The 14,265-nt window shown below is 38.7% G+C and overlaps 2 protein-coding genes across 6 annotated transcripts in view; one reads left to right on the forward strand and one right to left on the reverse strand.

The window, feature by feature from the left end:
* Positions 1 to 14,265, forward strand: part of LRRC38 (leucine rich repeat containing 38) — a 107,945-nt gene that overhangs the window by 7,533 nt on the left and 86,147 nt on the right. Inside the window, exons 3-5 of one of the 4 annotated variants that reach the window (XR_010607423.1) lie at positions 8,744 to 8,881; positions 9,636 to 9,763; positions 10,225 to 10,471. The exons of the other annotated variants lie outside the window; for them this stretch is intronic. The gene's annotated coding sequence lies outside the window, so the exon portion shown is untranslated. The remainder of the gene's footprint in view (positions 1 to 8,743; positions 8,882 to 9,635; positions 9,764 to 10,224; positions 10,472 to 14,265) is intronic. 4 annotated transcript variants of the gene reach the window in all.
* PDPN (podoplanin) lies at positions 1,207 to 13,773 on the reverse strand. Of its 2 annotated transcripts, none has more exons than XM_065649869.1 (6): positions 13,455 to 13,773; positions 5,209 to 5,294; positions 4,495 to 4,627; positions 3,535 to 3,570; positions 3,040 to 3,151; positions 1,207 to 2,395 (listed from the first exon to the last, which is right to left on the reverse strand). In XM_065649869.1, the coding sequence occupies exons 1-6, from the start codon at positions 13,522 to 13,524 to the stop codon at positions 2,389 to 2,391; spliced, it is 444 nt and encodes a 147-aa protein (XP_065505941.1). In that variant the 5' UTR covers positions 13,525 to 13,773; the 3' UTR covers positions 1,207 to 2,388. The 2 variants fall into 2 exon arrangements, with proteins under 2 accessions (XP_065505941.1, XP_065505942.1); XM_065649870.1 differs by having other exon boundaries at positions 3,046 to 3,151; positions 13,455 to 13,772.

A 14,265-nucleotide genomic window follows, 5' to 3' on the forward strand; every position in this document is an offset into this window, starting at 1 on the left:
TGAGATTTCTCGGCAGCAAGGCGTTATGAATCATCAGAATATTAAATGTATCAGTGTAGCAGCAGTTGCTGTTTCTTCCTGTTGGCAGAATAATGGAGGTGTTCTGATTCTTTGGAGCCCTTGTGTTCTTTAGCTGTATACTGAGTATCCTGCACTCCAGACGATGATCAGAAGGAAATTAATGTCTTCACGTTTTTGCAGGTTTGGATTTAGTGCAGTACGATATTTAATACTGAGTCCCCAGTGCTGGAAGCCCACAGATAATGTTTCAGTGGAGCATGGGCCATTTGGAAAGAGGTTGATTTCACTTAAGATTAATAAAACTTTCCTTAAACTAGAGGACAGAATATAAAGGCACAGTTCAGACCAGAAAATCTAGATAGTTGGTATGTGAAGTTAAAATGGCTCTTAGTGAGAGATTCTGGAGTAGGAGCAAAGTACAGTTTACTTGAGTAGAATGCAGGCTGCTCAATTCTGTACATGATCCAGGAAAACTCAACTTCCCAAAGAGGTTGTCTGCTCTAATGCTCTGCACTTTTCAAATGAAGTCTCGTTACTTCTGGTTTAACCAATATTCAGAACAGGCATAAGAATGGTTTTCTCGTTTTATGGTATTTGCAAGTTATCAGCAACTAAGCTGCTACAGAAGAAACTGGTGACATCTGTGCTATTCCCTCCAATGGCTGAATAATTAATAACTCCATATGGCATGTGTTTGGTCAGACATTAAGTGCACCTTATGGGGTAGTTTCCAGTACAGACAAGAAATTGTTAAGTCTAGAGTAACAGAACGTACTATTCTTTTACGTTGCTACAGTAAGAAAAAGCTGTCATCTTGCTGCTTTCATGTGAGCTTATAAACATTTTTAGTTAATTCATACAAGTCGCACAAGCAAATAGAACAGCCATGCATGAAACTTGGTCCCAATTCTCTTTCAAAAACCAGTGAGATGTATGGACTCTTGGAAACAAAATATGTGAAGTAATCTGGCCCCCTTGAAGTACTGTAGCCTGCAAGTGCAGGGGCAAAGAATGCCAGTGTGAAAAGTTGAACTCTTCTTAGCCAGAACTTTCAGAAATGAAAGTTTACTCTAACTGCACTGATAAGACAAGTAACAAAACAATTTAGGAAAACCGATGGAAGTTTAAAACATTTTGTAGGTGTTTTTTAAAGAAAATAAAGAACAATTATTGAAAATAAGACAATTTACATTATAATTTTTATTTCCAAAGCTTGGACTGATATGATAGTACACGGCACATGAAAGAAACAGATAAGCGAATATATTTAAGTTGACCTGCTTAGCAAATATTGACCATATGGATTACCATGATTTTCACACCAAACATTTCAGTGCTGTGTAGTTTTAAAACAACAGGATGTGTTGCAACCACTTGATGTACAAAGCCTTTGCTCTGAACTCTGTGCGTTCAGGTCCTGCTGCACTAAATATGCCACAGAAAAGCTGTAGAATTCCCAAGGTGCGTTATACCTCAATTAACACACTTTGATCTAGTGTTGCACATGTTATCAAACAAGCCAGCTATACAGTTAGCAAATCAGACAGTTGTAAAGGAAAAAAAAAAGTATAAACTAGTTCAGAAGCCTCTACATGTCAGCTCTAAAGCATGCTGAGTAACTGGTTAAAGTGACCCATCAAAATTGGGTATTTTCCAAGCACCCTTTAATTCAGGATGTGTATTTCAATCCCTATGTATCTCTGCAACAAGACAGGAAATTCCTGGTGCAGCAGTCAGATGAGCAAGCGTTCAGTTGGTAGGTCAGTTCCAGCTGGGCCTACCATATTTTGCCACATAACTATCAAGAGCAGACAATCTGTATCAATAGTGGAAAGATTTTAGCTTCCAATATCTAATATTTTCTAAATTTGTAAATAATTGTTTCTCTGAAGCCAATCCTCCTTTTTTGATACATCGTTTAGTAGCTAAACATGCCACAAGCACTTAACCAGCCAAAAACTTGAAAGGTTCTGGATATGTGTTTTTAAATAAACGCATTAAAAAATGGAATGTGAAATAATCTTTGGTAGCGTTTAAAAATCAAGCTAGCATATATTACCTGCAAATCACTTCTCAGATGTAAATCTCATTGCTGCTGGGTTGTTTTTCTTACTGCATAATCTTTTTCTTTCCTCTAGTAAATTCCTGGTTAGTAAAAATCCTATTAAATGTTCCATACTCTGTAGTCTGGGGCAGGGGAGGAGTCCTTAGAGTTGTGTGGGATCCCCATAGACCTGGAATTCTTTGACCATATTTTCCATGGATCATCTTCTCACAGCAATACAGGAGTAGTCTTTGGTTCTCATGAAATAAGAAGCACTTGTGTTTTCTGGTGTAGAATGGCATGGTTGCTTGTTTCAACTATTTTCATGGCCTGTAAAACAAAAACCACAGACGTATACTTGTTCGTAGTTACATGTGTGTTATGTGATCTTTTTTCCTCTCTTGTCTTTCCTGTCACCGCTTTATTTCTCTTCCCAGTTCATATTTTGCTTTCCCCTATCCCTGTTACTGGAATTACAACTTGTTTCCTGCCACTGACTGATGCTGGGTAAATAGTTTTTGTTAAATGGAATGTCGTTTTCTTACTACTTTGGAGTTTGTAAAGCATTTAAGATGAACTGGTGCCATGCAAATCTAATTGGTACCAAAAGAGCTTCCACAGATATCCAGAATGGTAAGACCAAGATCACTTGTCAGTGTTCATACATTGTCCAGCGCTTCCAGAAGCTGGTCCTGTTGTAATTCATAGTGAATTTTACCTCTGTGCAGTAAAGCAATCCAACCCCCATGCACTTGATCGATATTATTGCAGCATCTGACATTTTTCTGGAGTGTGTGAAGGGGTTTAGATCACCTACATGGCATTGGCAGCTCTTGCTGAATCAATAGGTGCTGTATAACAAGAAAATAAGTTATTTTGTCAAAATAGAAGCATTAAACATCTCCAAAACGACTCCTGTGACCTTGCTCAGAGAATTATGCTTTTTTGAAAAGCCTGATTAGGAATTTACTTACGAGTACCTGCCTGACATCTTCCTTACAACAGCAATTATTATTCCTGCAAGGATTCCAACTGCAACTATGATTCCAATGATTATTCCAACCAGAGCAATTGTTTCCAGACCACCTGAAAGAGGAAATCGGGAATGTGGGCATGTTTCTCATGCAGACCATTGATAAGAGGCTACTGATAGAACTGACACTGTTCTGCTGCGTCCCACCCCTTGGGGAAAATTTCCTTCTATCTTGTGAACTCTGAAGCAGGTTTGGGACATCCAATGGGGTTATTTGTCACCTGCAAATGTGCCCTGGGGCTGGAGGGCTCTGTACGGATGTGGCCATGGAGACAGCGATCAGGTGAACTAGAGGAGGCAGATCAGGGAGTAGATCATGTCTTCTCCCAAAACTTTTATTTAAGAATGACATGGGCATGGCTACTGGCTTCTAGAAGGGTGTTGCCTGGCAGTTAACTTCTCCCTTGTCTTTATAAGCAGTTCCTTTGTTTAATACCTTTCTCAGTTTTCTCTGGTTCCCCACTCCGTCCACCTGTGAAGCCAGAAAGAGAATAATTGCTTAATCACTCAGCTTTGTGCAGGGTTTTGCATCCCAATTTATAATGCTATATCCAAGGAAAACTTCTAGCAACTCTATCATGATGTCTTGAGGGCTGTGTAATAGGTTGTTCTTTGATAGGAAGTGAACAATAGAAAACTTGGAGAGAAGGAGAGCAAAGAGCACTCTGAAGCAGTAGAAATTAAAATCTAAGGGACTGAATGTGATTTAATACGTACCAGTGAAACTGGAATGTGATCACGTTAACATCAATAAGAATATACCTGGTATAAAATAATTCTAATTAAGAAAGAGATCAGATTTTAATTGCTTGAGACTGATTTATTCTGATAAAATTTTGCCTTGTTCTCAGTCTATTTGCAGAATATCAGCCTTTTGCACCAATCTGCTGCTCACTGACTACTGTGTAAATGTGGGTGCAATTCACTTTGTATGTGTGTGACAGTAATTTGTGTCTCTCCAGGAAAGTTAAGGCAGACAACTTGGCAAAAATCAAGAGGGCAGCCGGGTTATAACAGTTGTTTCCTGCGTTTGAGGATCTTCGAATTGGTAAAAAAAAAAAAAATTCTGAAGAGCTGTTTGATTTCCATACTAATCATCTGAAAAGAAAATGAAGGCTTTGGAGAGTTATTGCCTGCCTTGGGGTAGAACTGAGAGTGCACTGGTGAGCAAAATGGTGTAGCTACCCCTTCCTTTAGTCAGCACACCTCTGTTATGAAGTAAGGATGCAGAGGGATTATTAAGGAGCAATATTAGAAATTTTACTTTTCCCTTTCAAAAATCAGCAATTCTACCTTTGAGAGCACCTTAAACTTCATATTTGAATTTTCCAGATATCGTTTAGTAGATGGCAGTAGAACTTTGATATAATAAAATAAAAATGACTTTTTTTTTTACCATCAACAGTTTCTGTGTTAGTTTCGTAACCAGTGGAATGCTCGCTGTCTTCACTTGTGGCAAATGCACTTTCTGTGGTCATCAGTTCTCCAAACTCCAAGAGATTTGTTGCATGGTGCAGTCTTGTGGGCAACTACAGGAATTGGGAGGAAGAAGGAAAAGAAAAGCTCAGTACACTCAGGCTATGTGTATGAAACAAGCATTTAAATTTCTTGGTCAGGTGCCCTATGGATGCTTGTTTAGCTATTACCTGTTGTCTTTGACTTGTGTAAAGTGCCAAAAAAAAAAGGTGATTTGTCTTTGCTGCTAGAGGCTTTCTAAATTGGATGAGGTCTCAGCAGGACTACAGAAGGTATAGGAGAGGACTGCAGTGTGTTGCAGACCTGCCTGGGTTTTTTTGGTCTTGTTTCTTTTAACACTGGTTTGGTTTCACTGAAGCTGATAGAGAGATACTGATTTAGAAGAGGCGAATGACAGTGAATAAGCAGGTGCAGAATGCTTTTTGAAGTACAGAACTGCCAAAAACATTTTCAACTTTGTCACCTTCAACCTAATTGCTTGCAAAGCAAAAGCATTGGCATTAGATGTTTATGTCAGAAATCAAGGTTATTCTTTATAATTTATAATGATTTTTCAAAATCTAAGCCGCAAGATGGTACCAGGAATATGAAATCACAGTAACTTAAAGGAGCCTATATTTAGAATGATACTCACCAGGGTTGATAATTCTTCAAATTCTGTGTCATTTCTGTCTCTGAAATCAATTTTTGCACTTTCTTCTCCTTCTAGAACTGAGCTTGCTGAATAGAATTTTAGAAAATGAGTTAGGATTTTACTTGATACTCACATTCTGGCTACTTAGACATCTAAATTTTGTTACATATAAGATCTGTGTGATGCTAAATCTCCCTGCCCCTGTGCACTTAGATTTGAAAGAGTCTTTGGTTCTTCCATTTTCTAAAATAGTAAGAGCTTTCTCCCATCTTTCAGCTCAGTGCCAGCTGCAGCCTTTTATTTTTATAACTATCATTAATATATATGGGTGTAGCTGTAGTTCACAAAATATTCTTTGCTCCCAAAACTCATTTTTGAACCAAACCAACAATTTTTCACCCACCTCTAGCAATGTAAGACTCAGAGCTTTGTCCCATCACTAAGAGACTAAACACTGATCTAAACTTAGATTTCTAATTCCATGTTTACTCAAGTAAATAGAATTTTATGTTTTTATACGTTTATAAGCCTGAATGCAGATACACTTTCTATTTAAGAGCTAAAAGGGTGTGTTCTAGTACTTTAGGCAGTTGAAGATGAAGAAAGTATATTCATGTTATGCCAACACGAGACCTAATATAGTAGCTAATTAAGCCACCCAGACTCCCCAAAATTGCCCTTTTTTTCTTTTTCTCCTTGAAGCAGCCTTGAAAATTTTGTATGTTAACATCAAGCAGCTTATTCAAAGAAGCTGCATATATTCTTGGCATGGCAGTAGCTTTCAGCCCTGATAGTCAAGGCAGGGAAAGAAACAAAGGTGTAGAAAATTAGTGAAATGTCACAAAGAAACATGAAATAATTCTTCTTTGTGTGATAAAGTTATTGCAGATTCTTGGCAACAAGTGACATGTAGAGAAGCTATTTTGGTGCTGCATTTGCCCTCACTGCACAGTGACTGACAAAAGGAGGTGGCCCAGATTAATTTTGCCTAATTTTAGGTGCTTAATAAAGATGTCTAAATAAGGTGTCTGCCTGCCCTTATCTTTTAGAGCCTGTAGGGAAAGATAAATACTGCCAGAAGATGATTTGGGTCATCCTTGGAAGTGCTGCCTTTTCTGAACTGTAAAGGGAAACCAGAATAATATGGCTTCCCTATTAACTTCCTGAAGCTCACAGGTACAACTGATTTCTGTCAATGTGGAGATTTTGTCCCAGCCCTGTCCAATCTGCATATTACTGTGGTCAAGCTGAGGTCCTGTATTTGCTGGAGAATAGTCCCTGGACTATATTTCCAGGTTTATTTTCCTGAACAGACAGGGGAAGTGCTCTAGGTGGTAGTTAAGCAGCCACTACTGAACTATTACCAAAAGAAACACCAGGAGGTAATTTGTTGCCAGTGTATTGCATTTGCAGGAAGGAATATTTGTCAGCCAAAGTCATAATAAAGTAAAAAAAAATATTTAAATGAAATTGAGGGAAATATTGGACATGAAACATTTTTCCCAGTACCATGCAAATGTACTGCTGGCATCAGAGAGATGTAAATGGGACGTAAGGGTGTGTGTGCTTTACTCATTTGTTTCATTTGATGTGGGCCAAATGTAGCAAGAGCTATAGGGTTAAGTAGTGCTTCTGCATGTGTTCTTAATATTATCTTGGAGGAGGCTGTAAATCAAAGCAGTGCCTGCAGTGCTGGGATTCTCTAGCACTGTGGCCTTTTCTGTCCGCAGCTTTACGTTGCTACAGATGGGAATTCATCACTGCATCTCTTTCTGCCAAAGTTCCAGCTGGGTGCGTTTCAGTTCAAAGTCCCCAGCTGCTATCAGGCTGCAACTTCTCACACCAGGAGAAAATCTGATGTCTTTAAAAGTTTAATAGTGCTTTGAAAACAGCCCATGGTTAAGCATCCCATGACCCACTTAGGGGAGGATGAGCTCACTACTCATTGTTATGCATGGAGTGACAGTTTACTAGAAAAACCACTTAGGGCTGCTTTCAAAGCATAGTGGTTGTGTTGGAAAGGAGAATGAGTTGTAAAACTGTTGTTCATTACCATTCCTTTCAGATATCTCCAAAACCAACAAAGATACTTTTGAAGATGAAGAATGTTATAGGATCTTGTTTCTTTCCCAGGAGTCTGAATAAACGCAGACACCAGTGGGCGAAAGCCGTTGTAACCCTGTGTTTTAGCTTAGTCCTTGAAATAGGAAGCCCTCAAAATAGGATGAGTTTCCATCTCCATTATAAGAGACCAGTAGGTAAAAATGGCGAACCTTAAAGGATTCCCTGAATGAAGAACTGAAATAATCTTTGTTGCTCATTGCACCCCTGCAGTTTTAGTTATTTATAACACCTTAAAAAATTAACTAGCGGGTTAACTGTCAAATAAAAGCTTTGATCTTAAAATTCAAGCTAAAATTCAATCTGTATCTTATTGATATTGTATTTTATCTTACCCAGCTGTGCTAGATAGATGCTTTGTGGAATGTTCTCTAGAAAAGCAAGGGAAAGAATTTAGTGGGATGGGTCACTTGGGAGATATCACTCTTCTGTTTAAGATATTACTGGGCTAACTATCTGGAGTTGACTGATGTTGTTCAGGATCTGCTTCCTGAACTGTCACAGCCCCAGTGGTGCTGTTTGAAGAACTGTGTATGCCTGCGTGTGTTAGCCATCCTGTTTTGGCCATATTTTACTGAATATTCATGTCCTGATACAGGAATTCCCTTTCTGAGGAAACATTTTTCACCCCAGACCATAATTTGATTGTGAGAAAAGTAAGTCTTAGTCAGTATGTCATTATTGGAATCTTGTTCAGTGGTGGTTCGGTGGAAACTTTTATTCATGGTGTTGGAAGTTTTAACAAAAATGTATAATTTGATAAGTTATCTGCCTTTTGAATACATAATGTCTCAGCAGCAGCTCTGCAGTTTTCAAATACCATTTTGTCTGTTATTTGGTTTCATCCTAAGTTTAAATTTATTCCACAGTCAGATCCAAAACCTACCTCATCAGCTTGTTTTTCTCTGAAGGTAGTTTTCCATTATTTTTGTATAATTGCTTAAGCATTTTGGGGTATTTTTAAAAACCATATACTTGTCTCTTTTTTTGTGTGTGAAATGGTTCAACACTGCCAAATCCAACCTACAAATTTTTTTGGACTTTGAGGTTTTGAAGAATATAATATAGTGGATTCTGGGGTTTGCCTTCTGGATTTTGAGCCTTTGGACAGTTAAAATTTTTAGACCTCAGAAAGGCAAGGAAGTTTCTTAATGAGAACTGAAATTCTCATTTGTGCCTGTGGCTCCTGCAAAATTCATGACATCTGCAGCATCCTTAGCCTGTTTGGGGCCATAACATTGGCATTTTTTCTTTTTCTGTTAATTCTTTCTGGAAGTTGGTGTTGTACATTATGCCATGATAATGAAATGCCCTGGAATATGTTTTAAGTGTCTAGACTTGTTCAGAGAAAGTATGTGCTTTCTGTCTTTAAGTTGAAGTGCTTAATGCAGTTTTCTTATACAAAACCTCCCAGCTTTGCTGAAGATAATAAAGGAAGCTGCATGACAAAACACCACGAACTTGGGAAAGTATCTGCTGGTTGAAAAATGGTCATGATGCGCAAGGAAAGATTTAGCTCAGCCTTATTTGGAGGATGACTGTCTTCGTTCAGGTATTCCATGTCGCTCACGATGACAACGTTTCGCTGAATTGTCAGAAACGTTTCCTTTGGTCACCACACCCGGCTACAGATGGTTTCTATTGCTGCGGCTGGCTTAGCCAAAGGAATAAAGACAGAGTTTAAACCTTCAGTGCCAAGTGGCAAAGAGCCACTCAGCTGCTTCTGAAGCAAATCACGTGTCTTCCGAATGTTACAAAATTTTATGTTGCCCATATACAGGATACGTACAGAAAAGCAAAACAAAATATATTATAACTGGGCAGATAGAAAAATAACTGTGCTTCTAGTGCTTGCTGTGTGCCTATGACCTACAACTGAAGTTGTGAAATAAAACCACAAGAGGAAAAGATGGTAACTTGCTAAGCTTTCTCTTGTGTGTGATAAAATGAGCCACAGAGCTGTGGGTGTTAAAAAGGAAGAGACTATTTAACACTATTATGGGATATTCCTTTAAAATATTGCTTGTAGAACTAGAGATGAGTCTTCTAAGGTTTATGCTTTTAATAATGTTGCTGTGTCAATCTCTGATTTCTTGTCTGGCAATTACACAGAATTCAGAGCTGCTATCCCATGAATGTGAGATAAAACCACTTTCTCATCAATATTTGCTGCCCCATGACCCTGTGGCAACTGTTTGCAGTTTTACTAGCAGTTTCTGTGTTTTCTCTGGGCAGTGAGGGTTTGACTGGGGCAACAAGACTGGACTAGTGATCAAGACATAAGTCACTTTTGCATCATTCTGCAGGTGGCACCTAAACCTGCAGCATTACAGTGCTGTGATTATCACTGTGTGGCTGACAAGGAATGAGCGTTGGAACCAAGACATGGATAAAAGTACGAAATTTCATGTAATGGACCAGCAAATTTTACAGGGTATGCAGCAGAAAGTAGACAATCTGTGTACAAATATTAGGATATGTAAATGCAGATGAAAGGAATTAAATTACTTCTAATACAGTAATAAACTAATCTTTTCCCTGAATTGCTTCTTTCCCAAAACTCTGAGGGTTTATCCATGTGCCCTTTCACAGCTGCCTTGCTGCAGGTTACTAACCCCTTGTATCTGCCAGCAGAGCTGTTTGTGTGATCATTTTTTATCTCCTTTGTTTGAAATATGCATACTAAACACTAACTGGAAACTGGTTAGGCTTTTACTTTGTTCACGCAAAGATTTTTTTTTTGTTAGCTGCTTTATATTGCCACACAGCAAGATCCATTTGAATATGTTTAGTCTGACTTTCATACTAATAACATACTAGCTAATACTTGGATGAGTTTCTTAGTCATAAAACCATTTTAGTATGCATTTGAAATTAAGTGTGTCCCCTTTACAGATTGAGCAGCAGCTCATGTGTTACTGAAGCCCTCCTAAGACGGTCCATGTTTGCCTGGAAGGGTGTACACAGCAGAACTGTGCCCTGACAGAATTATTCTGATGCAACTTATGCTGGATGTTGTAGTGTCTGTAATCATCAAACACAAAGATAAAAAAACATGAGGAAGCCATAAAGCAACAGGGGAATACAGACAGCATCACAGTTTCTATTTCGTTTGAGAGTCCTTGGCCAGCCTTCTGAGACAGTGAGTAAATTTGTGTCTCTTCTCATTTGTTTCTCTTTATAATATCCCAACATACATGTACTCCCAAACCTACAACTTTTTCTGAAATGCTGTGTAGGAAGTTGTGTACCACGTAGCTCCATGAGCTTTGCTGCAGCATTATTTCAAGCTGAAGGTATGGTAGGTGCACACACACATTGGCGGAGGCCCTTTCAGAGGCTGCCTGTCTGCAGCGTGGAGCTGGGATGCGGTGAATAGCAGGACCTGGCAGCAGTTGAGTTCCATCCTCTAGTCCCTGACCACATCCAGACAAAAAGCAAACAAACCAACAAAACAAACGTGCAACTGAGACAGACCATATGTTGGAGCTGGGTAAACAGCAGTCATTCCTGTGGTACGCGTGGATGTATGGCTCGCCTCAGATGACACAGGGAGGGAACACTGCATGCTTCTGTCACAGCCCAACAGCCTGTGTGCTGTGGGCTCTCCTTCCTTCACTGTTTTTTTATTATCTATTAAAATGCTCTTTTATCTCTCTGGGTTCTGAGCTGCTTATTTTTGCAGATGACTTAAAAGCACTGGATCTGGGGTAAATGCGTGGGTTCAGTGGAAACCATTGAATTACAGGAGCTGAGAATCAGGCCTCTCCATTTCCAGTTTTCACTGTGCAGCTTGAGTTAATGAAAGGTCCACTTGTGAGGTTTTGAATATGATTTCCTTTTAAAGCAAAGTTACACAGATTCAAAAACTAATTTTTTGAGATACAGATGGGTAAACCTCTCCGCTTTCCCAATGAAGAGGTGAAAGCAATTTTTATCTGTTCTGCTGGGCTTTCATTAAGACATTGCAAAGTACAGACTCACTAATTTGCACACCTGCTAACTGAGATCCAGTAAGATGTTTTCTCCTTTTTGTGATAATTAAGTTTGGGTTATTGGCCATATAGAGCTACATTTGTATCATGCTAATGTAGTTTACAAGAGGCCAGTATTGGGGACACACATACAACACTTACTGTTTGTGATGCAGCCTCATGGAGGGTGAAAGGTTTTGTTACGCTTATTTATTAGAAAACTGGCTCCATTTTGGAGTCGCATATGACGATTCATTTTAGTTGTTCATTTTATTTTCTACCAGCAGTTACAGAATTTGATTTTCAGAAGAGTTTAGAGTCACCTAACTTTATTGTTTGGTTTTGCCACTGAACTGCTAACAGGGTTTAGGTAAATCAAGATATTTTTGGAAAAATCCTTTCTTGTGATTTTTTTCAATTCTGTTTTTTACGATTTTGAAAAACACATAATTTTTTGTCTTTCATGGTTCACTGCAAACTTCAATTTCCATTCTTACCATATAGACACTTTTCATCCTGTCCATGAGCTTACTTCTAGTCTGCAACAAATGTAAATTAAGCTGACCTAGAATAAACCTGTTTAATTTTGAGACTTGCGTAAGGAAGTATAATCCAGTATTTGCCTCTAGGTAAGATCAGGCATGGACAGTTGATACAGCTCAAGTGCCATGTGGTAACTTGTTTAACGATCATGTTAACTTCTGTTCATGTTATGTGACAGCCCGTAATCTCCTTTGCAATGATACTTGCACCTTGGGAAGGGTTTCAAATTAGGAGATGTGTTGCCTCTCTAAAGCACTAATTTGAATGCTTGTGCTTTTAATTGTTTTATTAATGCTGTGCCCAGAAAAATTTTAGGCCAACTTCTATTTTAACTCGTTCAGTCTGATCCTGTGTGCTAAGATTTGCCTGAGTTTTTGTGCTGAACAGGATCTTACTAGTTTTTTTCTTTTTTTTTTTTTTGCTTATTTCTGCCATTGATTTTTATTTGGAAGCTCACATATGAAGAGTTAAGTGAATTAATAAGCTAATTTTCTTCTCTTCCACATCAGTATAGTATTTTATGCTTTTACGGCTTTCTTATACCTTGCTTTATGTAACCCAATTAAAGGAACCTTTATCCTTTCTTTTGGAAACCATGTTGCTGACTTTGGGACCCAATAGTCCTGTTAAGACTGTTTCAGTTAAAGCCCCGACCCAAGTCAGACAAGTAGATTTATGCTTTGACAGACGAGTGGGTTGAGTTTCAGGTTATTCTTTTCAGAGCACTGGCACTTGGAACACGTTCTGTAGCAACAGGAGCTGTATTTCACTGCGGTGGGCATACTTTGCACACACATCATATATCAGGCACGTCGCCTGATGGCTGGTTCATTCATAATGAGTCAAACGCTACGCAGAAAAAACTAATTTGAATGTGGTGTTCCTGGAATCAAGTACTGATCGGGGTAATTCTGATGTACTCCTAAAAAATCAGACCCTTCTCCTTTAACTTTAAAAAGACTTAAACGTGTTTTACCTAAAGTTATAACTTGTATTTTTCATACAAAATTCAAAAGAAATAGTTTGCCAAATAAACTTTTTCTGAGTAGACACAAAACCACTTTTCAACTCTCTTAGGTAATAATTATTCCTGGTTTAGTTTCCCTCACTTGAAGATATTAATTATGGCTAAGTTAGTATTAGCAAAACCCTGCGTAAGGCTCCAATTCTAAGCTGTTGTGATGCCTCCAAGTACAGAAGCCAAACTCTTGAATGGAAAGATTTCTAAGTTACTTTTGCAGAGAGTTTCACCACCTAAATGTCAGCTACAGCAAAATTACTGCTTGCAGTCCCCTTTGCTTATATTACAGGGAAAGCGAAGACATTTCCAAGGGCTGTGGACGAAATCCTTTCCCAGGCTGCTCCCACCATTCTCCTTCCCTTAGACAGAGAAAATTCTTTGCTATCAGACCAGAACTCAGGCCATTTGAAAACGTTTTATGTATTTCCTTCCTGATTACAACCATCGTAGATGCCCAGTAATAGCATAAGAACTCAAAAGAAAGTTTTATAAACAGGACAGAACCACTATATTGCCTATGAGTAAGTACACAAACTGTTAAATTACAGGAAAAGCTGGAAATAATTTCAGCCAAAGTTTCTTCTTACCTTCTTCAGCAAGTGCTACGAAAGACACGCTCCCTAGAACGAAGATGAAGAGTTGAAGTTTAATAAACATCTTTGATCAGCTTAGAGAATAGCTTTCCAATCCTGAGAGCAGATGGATTCAAATTCTGATTAATTTTTTGAGAGGCAGGGAAGAATTGAGATCACAAAAAGAAATCACTGCAAAAAAATGCTTTGGTATTCCAAATAGTCCTTTTAACTGCTGTAGTCTAAAGGGAGAAGGTTTTCCCAGATGATAACTATACAACTAAAGAAAAATGAGTGGAGTCGACATTATTTTCTTTAGCCAAGGGGTGGGAGCATGCCTAAGGTGGTCCTCAAAGAAGAGCCAGGCCCGCCCTCTGCATCTGTTTGGTCAGTACTGGAATGATGATCTCAGCCCAGGTTTAAAGTTACAGGAGCTGTTGTGGCTTTCAGAAGACTTTTATTTAGCAAAGGGGGAAAGGGTATTTAAGCAGAGTGAGGTATTCAGGGAGTTCTCTCCCTTCTGCAAACCATCCTTAAAAATATTTAAGGAACAACACTAAGGACATTTTCCCTGTTATTTCCAGCAGCGAACTGATGTTTGTTTCATTTCAAAGTGAGCCCCCGTGTTTATCTGAGCAAGTGTGGTAGTGAATGTGCACTTAGGGATACTGGAATAATTTTGGGACAGGTTATTTAATTGTGCAGTAAATACTGTCTGAATCTTTCTGCATGTCCAAGTCTCTCAGCTTGTGTCCTCAAGTGACATCCCAGCTGTGCTCTAGCATTTATCTCTGCCCACAGGCTTGCTGGCCTCCATGTGCTAATA

This window comes from Caloenas nicobarica, chromosome 22 (genome assembly GCF_036013445.1).
Source record: "Caloenas nicobarica isolate bCalNic1 chromosome 22, bCalNic1.hap1, whole genome shotgun sequence".
Lineage (NCBI taxonomy): Eukaryota > Metazoa > Chordata > Aves > Columbiformes > Columbidae > Caloenas > Caloenas nicobarica.

Coding starts and splice junctions, on each gene's coding strand:
- PDPN (XM_065649869.1), bottom strand. CDS start 13,524: ATGTTTATTAAACTTCAACTCTTCATCTTCGTTCTAGGGAGCGTGTCT. Junction 3,571..4,494: donor TAACACAGAAACTGTTGATG/GTAAAAAAAAAA, acceptor CTGGCTTCACAG/GTGGACGGAGTGGGGAACCA. Junction 3,152..3,534: donor ACCAGAGAAAACTGAGAAAG/GTATTAAACAAA, acceptor TTCCTCTTTCAG/GTGGTCTGGAAACAATTGCT.